The sequence below is a fragment of the Gopherus flavomarginatus genome, chromosome 1, assembly GCF_025201925.1.
Source record: "Gopherus flavomarginatus isolate rGopFla2 chromosome 1, rGopFla2.mat.asm, whole genome shotgun sequence".
NCBI classification, from domain to species: Eukaryota; Metazoa; Chordata; order Testudines; family Testudinidae; genus Gopherus; species Gopherus flavomarginatus.
The window spans coordinates 309,489,665-309,505,196 of NC_066617.1; the positions used below are offsets into that span (position 1 = coordinate 309,489,665).

The 15,532-nt window shown below is 42.3% G+C and overlaps 1 protein-coding gene across 1 annotated transcript; it reads right to left on the reverse strand.

The window, feature by feature from the left end:
• Nucleotides 1-2,968: 2,968 nt before the first annotated feature.
• LOC127043698 (snaclec bitiscetin subunit beta-like) lies at nt 2,969-11,851 on the reverse strand. Its single transcript, XM_050937769.1, has 5 exons — nt 11,791-11,851; nt 9,734-9,957; nt 5,240-5,377; nt 4,096-4,231; nt 2,969-3,051 (listed from the first exon to the last, which is right to left on the reverse strand). Exons 1-5 carry the CDS (start codon nt 11,849-11,851, stop codon nt 2,969-2,971), a joined length of 642 nt encoding a protein of 213 aa, XP_050793726.1.
• Between the last annotated feature and the right edge of the window lie 3,681 nt (nt 11,852-15,532).

Genomic DNA, 15,532 nt, shown 5'->3' on the forward strand with positions numbered 1-15,532 from the left:
AAAGCATGCTTCAGCATTGTAGGAAAAAGGAAAAGCTCTGAAATGACAATTTGCCAGTAGAAACATCCACTAACCTAATGTCACTGACAGCTGGCGGGACCAGATCTCACAGGTTAGTAGGCCAACATATTGGCTGATTGTTTATATGTTTTGGTTTTGTCTTATCATATCAATCAAACAAAAAAACCCTAGCATGGGACTACCGCAGAGACTGGATGGTTTGGTAGGCCTGTGATCAATTGTACTGTCTCCCAATTCTCTTCAAATTGTTTGCAAGTAGTTGGATGTCACTACCACAAACACCATTCAGGAGTCCTCTGTGGAGAGAAATACCCTCCTCCACTCCCAGCCCTATTGTGCACTGCCATATGAGAACAAACAGTGAAGACATTTCAAAAGACGGATGATGACATTGTAACAAAGCCTGGGAAAACACCGCTGCAAATTAGGTCATTGCATCATAATATCCTAACTCCTTCATCAGCTCAACTGCCCAGCTCATGAATTAGACTGTAAACTCTTTGGTTGGAAGCCATGTCTTCCTATGGGTTTATATAGCAGCTAGTACAGTGAGGCCCTGTCCCTGATTAGGGCCTCTGGACACTACTATCACATAAATTATAAATAAACTAATAATGGCTCAATGTCGCAGACTACTGACAGAATAATTCATATTCTCATGGAAAGGCAATAATTAATTAAAAGGACAAATAGCTTTATCACAGTTAGTGCTCATGGAAGATATTGGATTTATTGCCTGGATACTGAAGGCCTTTGTCCATAGAATAGCTACAGCGTGCGGGAGATTTCCCAAGGCTGTTCTGCCAATATGTCTAAGGGCCTGATTTTCAAAGGTAATAAGGTGTCTAATGGTGCAGATAGGCACCTAGGGTGGGATCCACAAAGGGACTTAGGCGTTGCAATGCTGATCATCACAGCGCCTAACTTGTAGAGGCCTAGAAAATCAAGCGAACATCATTGTGAACTACAAAGCCAGAGTTAGCCGCCTAGGCTCTCTATACAATGAATGGGGAGAGATGTGCCTAAGAATGCCATCCACAAAAGCCAGAACTCTAGGTTAACCAATGAAAAAGGTATGTCCTAGGCCCTTTTTCTCTCTCGGAGATAGGCACCTAAGCCCAGGCTGCTGGGAGGAAGCTGCTTCTTGAGGTTAGGTTCCTGCGTCACTTCACACAAAACCCAGGCTTGGAGGAAGGGAAGGATTTGGTGCTGTCTCCCCCTTCCAACTTTTAGCAAATGGCTAGAGCATGTGCTTGGGACGTAGGAGACCCAGCTTCAACTGGATTTGAACAGGGGTGTCCTTTGTCTCAGGAAGTGCTCTAACCACTGAGCTATGAGATATTTTGTGGAACTTCTTACCAGAGGATATTGTGAAGGCCAAGACTATAACAGGTTTCAAAAAAGAACTAACTAAATTCATGGCGGTTAGGTCCATCAATGGCTATTAGCCAAGATGGACAGGGATGTTGTCCCTAATCTCTGTTTGCCAGAAGCTGGGAATGGGTGACAGGGAATGGATCACTTGATGATTGCCTGTTCTGTTAATTTCCTCTAGGGCAGCTGGCATTGGCCACTGTTGCAAGACAGGATACTAGGCTAGATGGACCTTTGGTCTGAGCCAGTAGGGCCGTTCTTCTGTTCACTTCACTATCGGTCGCATACCCTGTAATTATTACAAGTATGGCCACTGATACTGAGGGGTCATTATGTTAGAGCAAAATTGGTACATTTAAAAACATTTTTCACTATTACTCTGACAACTGCAGCTCCACTGCTATCAGCAAAGGAATGAACTCTAGTATAGATAAGACACCAATGGCAGCTGATGTTCATAGAGTATCAGGGTTGGAAGGGACCTCAGGAGGTCATCTAGTCCAACCCCCTGCTCAAAGCAGGACAAATCCCCAGACAGATTTTTGCCCCAAATGGTCCCCTCAAAGATTGAGCTCACAACCCTCGGTTTAACAGGCCGATGCTCAAACCACTGAGCTATCCCTCCCCCCACAATTACCACCATGTCACAAAGTCCTCCTCTGAGCAGGGTTAGATGACACAGTCATTAAAATGCCAGTAGTTGGCCTATGTTAGTGTTCCCACCATTGCTGCCAAGGGAAGTTTATTCACCTCGATGCTCCATTATCACCTGAATGATCCATCTAGTCTTTTGAGATTCTATGAAGATTTGCCAGTTACTTTCCTGTCTTGGGGAGGGACACAATTACAGTAAGAACTTACAACTAACTAATGATCAAAAGCAATACAGTCACTTATAATTAAGAAAAACAAAGTGAAGTTTTTTGTTTACACAGACCACAGTAATGTATAATATTTAGTCATTTTAACATACATAGCCCTAACAACAAGTTTTGCTTCCTTTAACAAAATGCCATCCCATGCAGGTAACAAAGCTCTGTATCATCTCTCTGTATAATGGTATACACATGACTGTTCCATATGATTTGTACTTCTTTTCATAGTTATATTACAGTTCAATGAACTAGCCATTGAACTACTTAAAAATGGAAAACATTCATCAGACTTTTCTTGGATTTATCTGACATTAAGAAAGGAGAATTTCCAGGATTTAAAATGTCTGAAGTGGTGTGATTAAATGGTGAAATGAGTAATGTTGTAATGATTTGTAATTATTTAATAATTAAAGAGCTCTCATGAATATTCTTGAAACCCCCATGGAAAAGCCCAATAGCGCACTGATTTCATCAAGCATTCAGATCAAATCAGAAATTGTTTGTATAGCACCCTTTTTCCAGTGTTCTAAATGCAGTCTACAAGTGAGTCACTTTTTAATTTCTTCCACTGATCTTTTTAAACTGACATCTTGATTTTTACCATATGAAAGAATCACGCATTAATTGTGGCTGAACGACATTCCGAGTGCAGTAAAAGTGGTCAGATTTCATCAGCAGCATCAACTTCCTGTTGCAGGCTAAGGAGGAGTCAAATTGGGTTTGTAACTGCAGATGAATGATAACTTCTTGTTGCAGTCACAGCCATCCCATATACCCTGGACTGGAAACAAAGACAAATGAAGATGAAAAGGAAAAGTAACAGAACAATTTATAAATGAGTTTTTTAACTTCTGACATGAGCTCCTTTGGGCTCAGCTCAGTCCCTGGAAAACTGATTCTCCTTTCAATTTGTGTTTACAAAATATATAAATTGCACTAACCAAAAGGTGACATTTTCTCCAACTAATTCAGGAAATATTGGTCCGATCATGGGGTGGTTGGGGTACATTTGTTGGGAAAGGCTGAAGAAAGCTCATGATTAAATAAAATGGAGACTACCTTCCTGTTTCGCCCCAGGAGAAAATGGTTCACAGAACAGGGTTGAGTTATAATAGTGGAGCTCTATGTGTGTGTGTGTGTGTGCGTGCGTGCGTGCGTGCGTGCGTGTGTGTGTGTTTTGGGGAGAAGTTCTGACCCTGATGACAAGGAAACTGTCTTGAAACAGAAAGAATCACTGGGATAATATGTTCAGTTCTGATAGCCACACGTCAAGAAGGATGCTGATAAAATGAAGAGGGTTCAGAGAAGAGCCACAAGAATGATTAAAGGACTGGAAAACATGCCTTAGAGTGATAACCTAGAGTGATCTCCCTGAGACTAACAAAGAGAAGGTTAAGGGGAGACTTGATCATAATTTATAAGTACCTACATGGTGAACAAAAATTTGATAATGGGCTTTTCAGTCTACCAGACAAGGATTTAATGAGATCCAGTGGCTGGAAGTTGAAGCTAGACAAATTCAGACTGGAAATGAGACACACATTTTTATTAGTGAGGGTATTAACCATTGGAACAGTTTACCCGGGTCGTGATGGATTTTCTGTCATTAGAAATGTTTAAATCAAAATTGGATATTTTTCTAAAAGATATTCTGTTGTTCAAACAGGAATTACTGGTAACTCAGGGAAGTCCTATGGCCTGATGATTACAGTAGTACCTTTTAGCCTCATACTCTGTTAATCTAAAGAAAACAATTGTTCCTTACCTTCAGACACTCTACCTAGTATGAAAGTGTAAGTCAGAAATCAATCCCTGTTTTCTTTACCTCTTAAATTTAGAGTCAGGCAGATTCGTACTTTGAAGATACTGTTAAGTAATCCACCAATGGCATTGAAAATCGAGCTCAGAGGCCTCTGGATGAAATTTGTCCGTGATCCATCAGTCCAGGTCAGAGAAGAACCCTGCAGAAAATTAATAGAGAAGTTTAATGAGAACTGCAGAGAGGAGAGGTATTCTAATACTCTTCTGGGATTGAAAATGAGTGAAGGAGTGTGAGGGGGCTTCTGCAGAAATGTGTGTGTACCCTTATTGCCTACAGTCACACATTGGCCTATAGAGCTGCATGAATAATTCATTCTGAATAATGTATTGTAGTCACTTCACCTCTTCTTGCCTTTGTGAATTATCCTCAAATAGATTGCAGTTTCCTGAATCTATTTGTTATTCAGCATCAATCTATAACTCACTTATGAGGAGTTCATTGTAGGTATTTGGTGTTCGATTTTTGAGATGTTTGGAATGGACACTGAGAACACATGGTACGTTTCTGGTCCCTGATTGCACGCATATAACTTATAGAATCAAGTTTCTAGTTCAAAGAGTAATGATTACAAATATGAGGTTCACTTTCTTTGAATATTCTACAATACTAGTTGTAAATTCATTGTATCAACAAAAGCTCCTATCAGTAAACTCATTTCCTAGAATATTGCTGAGAAGACAGTCCAAGTGAATTCATTACAAAATATCTGAAAAAATATATTCACAGAAGCTTTTGATAAATATTAACTCATCTCTACTGAGCTCACATTCTGCTAGGCAGAAATTAAATCTAGAACCCATTATCCACAAGCCAGTTTACCCAGCGAAGCTTGGACCCAGGTCATCCTGCAATTCTGGACTAGAGCTGGCTGGAATGTATGTGTATGTGTGTGTGGTGGGGGGAGGATGGGGTTCTGAAGAATTTTTTTGTTAGAAAATCAAATCTGAAAACAAATTGTTTATAGCAACTGAAAATATTTTGGTTTTTCCGCAATCGAAAACCAACTTTTGAGCGAGGGTTCAAAGCTAAAAATGTTAAGTTGAAAATCACTGCAAACCAATAAGTTTTCTACGGAAAATTTTTGCAATCCTTCTGTGAACCTCTCCTAGCTGGTTATTATTTTCATGACTTTTCTGGGTACACTTACCTTTTGGTGACTTCCTCCTGTCCAGAACTGGGTTGTCCTTTTGTCTGCATAGCTGGCGAGGTTCACAAGGAAATCATTCTGAGCTGCATTGGAGATGCTGGTGAGGTGACCGCCCCCTGCTATCCTCTGGCAAACACTCTGCATGATAAAAGCATATTAGACCCGGGGACATAGAGTGGGAAAGAGAGTGAGGGGAGAGTCTGTGAAACAGAAAGGGGAGAGAGAAAAGTGGGAAAAGTTTGGGAATGGGCGTGAAGAGGGAAAGGGAGGTAAGAATATAAGAGAGAGTGAAGAGAGAAGGGCAGTGAAGAATGAAATAGAAAGGGGGGGAATAGGACATAAGAGATAAAGTTATATAAAGGGAGCAGAGAAAGACATACAAATAGAGCAAGGCGCAGGGCCACCCGGGGGGGCGGGGGGCAAGTGAGACAATTTGTCCCAGGCCCTGGGCCCCACAGGAGCCCTGCGAGCCGCTCCAGGTCTTAGGCAGCAGATCCTTCAGTGCAGCAGAAGACTTGGAGTGAGTGAAGGACCCACCGTGGAAGTGCTGCCAAACCCTCAGAGCGCTGCCCGGTGAGTACAAGCGCTGCAAGCGGTGGGGGGGGTGCCACAATTGGCAGCGCTTAGGCTGCTCTACCGCTGCCGCTTCATTCTTTGGCGGCAATTCAGCGGCCAATCCTTCCCTCCGAGAGGGACCTGCTGCTGAATTGCCGCCAAAGACCCGGCCCTGCTCCAGGCCCCCTGAAACCTCTGGGCAGCCCTGGCAAGGTGTAGGCCAGAGCAGAGAGGTGTAAGAGGAAGAAATAATGATAAAGGGGAAATCAAGAACATTAAGTGTGGAATGGAGAGAGGGCAGAAAGGGAGAAAAGTAGAGACAGAAGAGGAAGAAGGAGAAAATTGAAAGGACAAAAGTGTTTAAGAAATAGTTTTTCTTCCTGTGTTCCCCAGCCATCCACCAATCAAGATGGGGTAGAGATTTCTCGTAACTATCTTCTGCTGAGTGAGATTGTGTGATTTTTGCCTCTATCCTGAGGTAAGAAGATGGTTTCATTTTCCCCTAAGGCAGGAGGCCCCTTTGTCTGCAGCCTGAAATGAAGGCAGTTTGCTTTGGCCCTAAGGAGCCCTTTGCCAGTTCTCCTTGACAATTAAGGCATTTGTTTTGCCATTTAAACTGAACACAGTCGCATAGCCATAACCAAGGAAGGAGGCAGCACCATTTAGCAAACGGTTACACTGAGTGCATTTGAGGGAGGTGTCTGCATTTTGAAAATTTGCATATTTTGACAAATATATATCGGTACATCAATGTAGCACTGGCCTCATCTGGTATCATTAGAACAGGGAGTGAAGCGAAGTCAGTATATCTTTTAGCAAACCTCTAAGATTTAGAGAAACATAGACAAGGCAAAAGGAATTTGCTCTTCAGAACTCTTTAGCTCCCAGACTGCTGCACTGGGCAGCACAGTATGGGAAGAGGGTGACCAGACCTCTTTGGAGAAAGAAGTGGTTCAGGACTATTTAGAAAAACTGGATGAGCACAAGTCCATGGATCCGGATGTATTTCATCCAAGGGTGCTAAAGGAGTTGGCGGATGTGATTGCAGAGCCATTGGCCATTATCTTTGAAAACTCATGGCGAATGGGGGAGGTCCCGGATGACTGGAATAAAGCTACTGTAATGCCCATCTTTAAAAAAAGGGAAGAAGGAGGATCCGAGGAACTACAGGCCAGTCAGTCTCACCTCAATCCCTGGAAAAATCATGGAGCAGGTCCTCAAGGAATCAATTCTGAAGCACTTAGAGGAGAGGAAAGTGATCAGGAACAGTCAGCATGGATTCACCAAGGGAAAGTCATGCCTGACTTACCCAATTGCCTTCTAAGAGGAGATAACTGGGTCTGTGCATGAAGGGAAAGCAGTGAATGTGTTATTCCTTGATTTTGGCAAAGCTTTTGATACAGTTGTCATAAACAGATAGCTAAGGGTTAATGTCTCTTACACCTGGAAAGAAGTAACCTGAAACACCTGACCAAAGGACCAATCAGGAAACCAGACTTTTTCAGGTCTGGGTGGAGAAAAGTTTGTGTCTGAGTTCTTTGTCTTATGCCTGTCTCTCTCTCAGCTATGGGAGGATTTCTGTCTCTTGCTTTCTAATCTTCTGTTTCCCAGTTGTAAGTACAAAAGATCAGACAGTAATTTATATATTTTTTTTTTGTATTTTACATGTGTGTAGTTGCTGGAGTGTTTTGAATTGTATTCTTTTCGAATACGGCTGTTTATTCATATTTCTTTTAAGCAATTGATCCTGTATTTGTCACCTTGATACAGAGAGACCATTTTTATGTATTTTTCTTTCTTTTTACATAAAGCTTTCTTTTTAAGACCTGTTGGAGTTTTTCTTTAGTGGGGAACTCCAGGGAATTGAGTCTGTGCTCACCAGGAAATTGGTGGGAGGAAGAAATCAGGGGGAAATCTGTGTGTGTTAAATTTACTAGCCTGACTTTGCATTCCCTCTGGGTGAGGGGGAAAAAAAGATTAGCTCTCGGTACTTCTGTTTTCCAAGGCTGGGAACGGGGAGGGTGGAATCCCTCTGTTTAAATTCACGAAGCTTGCTTCTGTGTGTCTCTCCAGGAACACCTGGAGAGGGGAAGGGAAAAGGTTTATTTCCCTTTGTTGTGAGACTCAAGGGATTTGGGTCTTGGGGTCCCCAGGGAAGGTTTTTGGGGGAACCAAAGTGCCCCAAAACACTCTAATTTTTTGAGTGATGGCAGCTTTACCAGGTCCAAGCTGGTAACTAAGCTTGGAGGTTTTCATGTTAACCCCCATATTTTGGACGCTAAGGTCCAAATCTGGGACTAGGTATCTGTTTATCACAACAGTCTTCCATAGTATTCTTGCCAGCAAGTTAAAGAAGTATGGGCTGGATGATTGGACTATAAGGTGGATAGAAAGCTGGCTAGATTGTCGGGCTCAACGGGTAGTGATCAATGGCTCCATGTCTAGTTGGCAGCCTGTTTCAAGTGGAGTGCCCCAAGGGTCGGTTCTGGGGCCAGTTTTGTTCAATAACTTCATTAATGATCTGGAGGATGGTGTGGACTGCACTTTCAGCAAGTTTGCAGATGACACTAAAGTTGGAGGAGTGGCAGATATGCTCGATGGTGGGGATAGGATACAGAGGGACTTAGACAAATTAGAGGACTGGGCCAAAAGAAACCTGATGAGGTTCAACAAGGACAAGTGCAGAGTCCTGCACTTAGGATGGAACAATCCCATTCATTGTTAAGACTAGGGACCGAATGGCTAGGAAGCAGTTCTGCAGAAAAGGACCTAGGTGTTACAGTGGACGAGAAGCTGAATATGAGTCAACAGTGTGCCCTTGTTGCCAAGAGTGCTAATGGCATTTTGGGCTGTATAAGTAGGGGCATTGTCAGCAGATCGAGGGATGTGATCATTCCCCTCTATTCGACATTGGTGAGGCCTCATGTGTCCAGTTTTGGGCCCCACACTACAAGGAAGATGTGGAAAAATTGGAAAGAGTCCAGCAGAGGGCAACAAAAATTATTAGGAGACTGGAGCACATGACTTATGAGGAGAGGCTGAGGGAACTGGGATTGTTTAGTCTGCAGAAAAGAAGAATGAGGGGGGATTTGATAGCTGCTTTCAACAACCTGAAAGGGGGTTCCAAAGAGGATTATCTAGACTGTTCTCAGGGGTGGCAGATGACAGAACAAGGAGTAATGGTCTCAAGTTGCAGTGGGGGAGGTTTAGGTTGGATATTAGGAAAAAAAATTTCACTCAGAGAGTGGTGAAGCACTGGAATGTGTTACCTAGGGAGGTGGCGGAATCTCCTTTGTTAGAGGTTTTTAAGGTCAGTCTTGACAAAGCCCTGGCTGGGATGATTTAGTTGGCAGTTGGTCCTGCTTTGAGCAGAGGGTTGGACTAGATGACCTCCTGAGGTCCCTTCCAACCCTGATATTCTATGATTCTATGATTCTAAGTGTTTTTATGAGGCAGAGAGATAAAAGTTAAGCATCCTAGGTATGAGTTAGCACATTCAGAGTGAGGGTGGAGCCGACTGCCTCACAAACAGGAAAATCACCCTAACCTTCCCTCCAGCTTGGTGTTAGGATTTTAACAAGGAATTAGAAATTCTCTGGCTTGTTCCCGAGTTTAGATGGAAAAATGCCAATGTTGAAAAGCAGTGAATTCTGACCACCGGAGAGAGATGGTATTAAATGAGAGCTATGTTCAGTTTTCAAAAGTTCTGAGAGCTGAGTAGGAGTTGGTTCATAGCTACTCAAGCATCTCACATTGCTAAGCTTCATGCTGGTAGCTCATCCACATGTTCAGCCCTGAAATGTGTATCAAGTACCTTCTTCCATGATTGACACATTTCAGGAAAATCAGAAAGGAAGGAGAAAAGGAACAAAAAAAGTAAAAGAAGTTAGAACAAGGGGAGAGAGAGAGAGAAAATTCTCATTTTGAAGAACCTGGTACCTCAGCACCGGCCCATGTATTTTGCTCCTGGACAAACTTGTAACACTGGCCCATGTTACTGAACCATCCATCCCGGCAGGGACCTTGGCAGAACAATTTTGATTCTACAAAGGAGGAGTCAGCTTGAGCTGGGACTTGAATGTTCTTAGGTGAAGACCGACTGTCCTTACGCATGTTGGACAAGAACCGGACATAACGACGTTTGACATCTGGGTTCTTGTCACCTATAAGAAATACAAAACCGACTCCCAGAAAGAGGTACGGGAAGAACAAAAGTTCACATATCTCTCTGGACCATATGTCTCCCTCTCACCTTGGATGTCTCTTTAAATCTAGTTAAACTGAGTTATAACAGTTCCTAGGGAGAGTCTACGAAAAGTGAAACAAGGTTGATTTACTGAATATAATTAAGAGCAAACACTGTACTAGATATTCAGTGGGACAATGAAAATTCAGCAAAGGAAGTGCACTCATCTTAGGAATCAAGTTCTGATGAGGTCATAAACAATCTTAGTTTGCTGCTCTCATTGCGAGATACAATGGATCCACTTCTCTACTTCACAAAACCATGTCAGTGGTTGGTGCAATGCATCGCAGCTTGCTGATTCCTCTCTGGCTGTGCCCCTTGGAGAGACTGTAGGGGGTGCAGCAGGTCAGAACTGAAAGGCATTGGCGGGTATTTTTCGGTCCCCCAGACTCACACAGCAGTCAGCTCTGCAGATCAGGAGCATGTGTATTAGCAAAGCTTTGTCAGGGAGGACCCAGGATAGAACTAGCAACATGAATTGCAGCCTAGGGCTGAGGTGTATCAACACCTTTGGGAGAGAAGGAGGAATACCAGAACAATACAGGTCTGTCAGGCCAGAATTAAGATTAATTTTGTGAGAGTTATTGCAGTCAATTTCTTTCCGACATCCTTCTTAGTAAACAATCAGCACAGTTGGAGTCAACTTCCAAATATCATTGATTTATCTCCCAAAAGCACATATGGTAATTTCCTCTACCTCCTTAGAATCTGCTTGTATCCATTCAAATGTCATCTTGTGGAAGCCCCATTTTCCCCTCTAGAGCTAGATGTGCCTGGCACTAGCCCAGCAACAATATGGGGATGAAGGTGCAATGAACATTTTCATCCCCCCACTCTCCCCTTGGAGCTCCCTGCCAAGATACTGCACATTCTGGGTCATTTTTAGTATCTGGGGACTCAAGCCATCCCAAAGGGGAGAGAGATGGGTGAATTATGGTGCTGCACCCTTCCTTCAACCCCACCTTACAATCAGCAGAGATGGCTAGGAGCAGAGCATGCTGCACCAACTTCAGAGGCAGTACAGGCACACTCTCTGGTCTTCCATGAGAGATCCCTCCTGGAGCACTCCTTAGGGTGGTGCAGGTATAACACCAACAGACCCTGGTGGGCAGAATCGAACCAGGGACTTTTGGAGCTTAGTGCATGAGTCTCTACTGCATGAGCTCAAGGCCAACTGGCTGTTAGCTAAAGCTGTAGAGCAAATTCATGTAACTCTTTCTCTCAGTGGTCTTGGTGCCACTAGATGGGACAGAACGCCACACCCAGAAGGTATGCGGGTTACACAAGCCCACACAACCTCTAATGCAAGGGCACGTCAATAGCACAATGGACACACACACACGCTCAGTCTCTCTCTCCCCCAGCATCTCCTATGCCTGTTAGTCTTAAAGCAGCTCATTTTCATTTTGTGCCTGCCTCAGTCATACCACGAAGAGCTGTACTTCTGGGTTGAGGGCAGGGCAGGGATCATTTTGAATTACTGAGGACCTTTTGCAGCTCTTTCCATGTAGAAGGCTTGCACAAGGGCACATCACACTAGACCAGGCCCCAACCTTTGCTCATTATCACTGCATTGCAGAATATTAAACAATACACCAGATTCATTCTACGTTAAAAAAACCCAAAGCCTCGGACTTTTGCTCTATTAACTTAAAAATAATTCTGTGCTGCTAACAACAAGAAGCAAATGGTGAGGCTACGTTTCTTTTTTTGCAGCATCAGACAGACATTCTAGATGCATTATACTCACCTTCCAAGCCTGGGAGAACCAGTACACCTAGCAGCAGGAACAAAAATGGAAGGGACTTCATTGCTATGAGACCTTGAGACTCTGTTGCCTGCAATGTGTAAATATCAGGTAGAAATTGTTTATCCAGGCACCTGACTGCTGGTCAAAGTAAGAAATGAAAGAGCATCTCCACTGATGTCAGTATAACAGAGGAGAGAAATGTCATCTTTACATCATACTCCATAGATGGTAGATGGTTTTATCATCAACATGACTCATTATGTTGTGTAAAATATTCAGAAATACCTAGGTGACTTGGGAACCTAAGTGCCATTTTCAGTAGTGATCTAGGGCCAGATTTTCAAAGGTATTTAGGCACCTAATGATGCAAAAGACACCTACTTGGGGTTTTCAAAAACACCTAAACAGGTTATGTGCCTAACTCCCATGGAAAGTATTACCCCTAATCTCATCTAGACTAAACACTTCTCTTTGTAGGCTTGTTCCCAGACTGTGTTTCATATTCTTTTGTCCAGTTAAGTTTTAATGTCTTCAGGAATGAGGCTTCCACCACTTCCCTTTGGGATTCTAAAAGATACCAGTGTCAGAAATTTTGCGCTGTGGTTCAGCCTAAATATTCTCCTTCCTAATTCTCTTTCATTCTTCCTAGTTATAACCCTCTGTTCAAAATAAGACTCCTTCTGCGGTGTTCACACACTTCAGATACACAGAGACAATTATATCCTCCTCTTCCACTCCACCCCACGATTTATTTAAACAAACTGTACATTTTTTCGTTCTTTTAATCTTCCTTTGTAAGTCTGTACCCCCAGCTCGAAAGAGGGTAGACAGGAGTGAATGAACGAACAGCAATAGCACCCTTCAGAGGCAGCTCAGCGACAAGTTGCTGTGCAGTCACGCTGGAGCTTCCTAGATGACACTTTTATATTCTAGTCTCAGTGACATGCTGAACTAATGATGGACTGAATAGCAAGAAAATAACTGCAGAGCTAAAATAATAATGGCAGGAGAGGGGTAAAATGGAGTAACTGGATACTAAAGAAAGAAAGATGGAACAGCCCAGGGAAAGAAACTTTGTCAGCATGATGAATAAGGATTTCTCCATGGACTCTAATTTACATTAATGTGAATCACATGGCTAACTCTGATACACAGCAGGCCAAACTCAACCCTAGTGTGACTTGGCTAGATGCTGATCTTCATTACATTGGGGTCAAATCTCAGAGTATTTCCATTTAATCCATTGGAGTTACTCTGGATTTACACAAGTATAGTGGAGATTAGAATCAGGTGCAGTGTCTTGAAAACACCATGTTCACGCCACCCCACCCAGTGACTAAGAGAAAAAGTAAGAAATGTATAAAGAGGAAGCTGATACATGCATAAGAAAGATAACTGTTGGTGTGTGTGTATATATGTAAAGTACATATGAATAGATAGAAAGATAAATAATATAATAAATAGACTGAGAGAGACAGAGAACTAGAGACATGCAGAAGGAGGCATAGCAAAAAAAGAGATTGATAAATACCAAATTGCCGATTCTCTCTGTTTTTTCTTCCTCCTTTTCACTTCGGTGTGAGATACAAACTCTGTCCTTGAGATATTTATGATGCCAACTTTGGCAAGGATGAGGCCTTTGGTAAATGAGGCCAGCTCCAATATTTAGCTTGAAATCTTTTTTATATAGTCTCTCTCCCTCCCTTAAACAAAGATGGGTGGGGTCCAGTTCTAACATCTGTGCTATTTTAAGCACCCTTGGCTTGCTTAGCGAAGCCTTTCAGAAACACACCTTAATCTGAAGTGTCTACTGAGAAATGATATGAAAACAGATAAGTTCCCTTCACGATGTGGGAGGAAGTAGGGTGGTCATTTCAGGATGACCCTTATAAAAATAGGCTACAGTTCTGGTTACAAATACAACAGTAATATCTATAATATTTGTGCCCATCATTGTAGAATACTTTGTCTAAGGGAGGATGAGGTAGAGGTGCAGAGAGAGAGAGAGAGGTGTCTGTGTGTGTGTGTTTTGCAGGACAGGAGCCTAGAATTGAGACAATGTGGAAACTATATTTCTTAACCCATCAGATGAAGACATTCCCTTCAGGACAAGGCTCAGGTCTGTTGATGAAGCAATGGAACAGGTCAGAGCTGAGAACCCATTCAAGCTCCATTAAACATAGAATCATAGAATCATAGGACTGAAAGGGCCTCAAGAGGTCATCAAATCCAGTCCCCTGCACTCATGGCAGGATTAAATTAACAGACACAAACTTCCTCGTGCCATGCCCTTTTCTTAAACCTTGTCCAAACACCCTCATGTACAGTAAATACTTCCTGCATCCATTAAATACTCTGAATCACGCTATGTAATTGGAGCATATGTTTGAGTTCATGCATTCATTTAAAACTCAAATATTTATTAAAGGGGTGAAACGGACTCCTTTTCCCCTCTCTTTGTACAAATATAGTTTCATTGCCACCAGGTTCCGGGAGAGTTGTTCCCTAAAGCTTTAAAGTTAAAAAGAGGTATAGTAATTAGCTGGGGTGTATTCATTAGAGAGACCTCAGGGGCTGGATCCTAGTGCCTCCTTAAAGATGGACTGTGGGACTGGTTTTGTATAGCTCCTGGGTATCCCAGTGGCAAATTTCCCTTTGTTTTATCTTACAAACAGCATATGAGGGCCTGACTCTGCTATCCTAACTCACACTGAGAAGCATCTAATCAGGCGAGATACTCACAATGTGAGCAACAATTGCAGAGTCCTATCCTTCATCACTAGGCTGTTTCTCCTGCCCTTCCAGGTAATGTGGTATGGGAAAAGATGTTTGGTGTTTGTTTTGTGGTGAAGGGCAGTGTGTTAAAGGATGATTATGTACTAAACCCGTAAAATGATGGTAAATAAATGCTCTGAGTAGCTTACTCATTTCTCATTCTCACCATAATATATTTATAAAAATCAGTTTCTGAGAGCATACTGCATGCCATTTACTATATAGCAAAATGTGTCTCCACTACCACTAGATAAGTACATTGTAATGGTACCAATTCATTTAATGAATGGATCTGACCTCTTCTTACTTGGTTCATGACTCGTCTGTGATCTGATAATGATTTTCTTGAATTTATTCTTACTTGAAATTACTCACCAAATACTTTCTGCAGATAATTCTCAACCTGTAGATTCTCTGTGAGCAGCTCATTGAGTGTATTAAAAAAATGTGTTATTTTGATCAGACACATAAGCCACATTGTATGCTTCCATTTCCTGCCTGGGTGAAGATAATTCTGAGAAGGAAGTTACAGAGAATGCATTTAAAATTTGCTTTCCATGAATATCATGCAGTATTCCCTGGAAATTCACAGTTTCTGTGAACATTCCTATCTGTGCATTCATTTGCTAGAATATTCATTGAAAATAAATAGAGAAAGTTGCTGGATGGGACTTTCAATTAACTTAGGAGTACAAGTCCCATTGAAAGTCAATAGGACTTGTGATTCTATCTCACTTAGGTGCATTTGAAAATTCCTTCTGTTAACATAGTTGAAGCATATTTGTTGATAAATTTGAAGGTATATTTATCGAACATTTTTGCAGGATTCACCTGGGTCTATTCTCTGTTCTCTCTACCTGTATAGGGCTGTCTATCTGCTGTTTGTTTCTCATAATATGGGCATGCTCCATTTCCCAGCACACCTGCATGGTGGAAAGAGTCACTGTTCTATTGGAAGTGCTGTTCT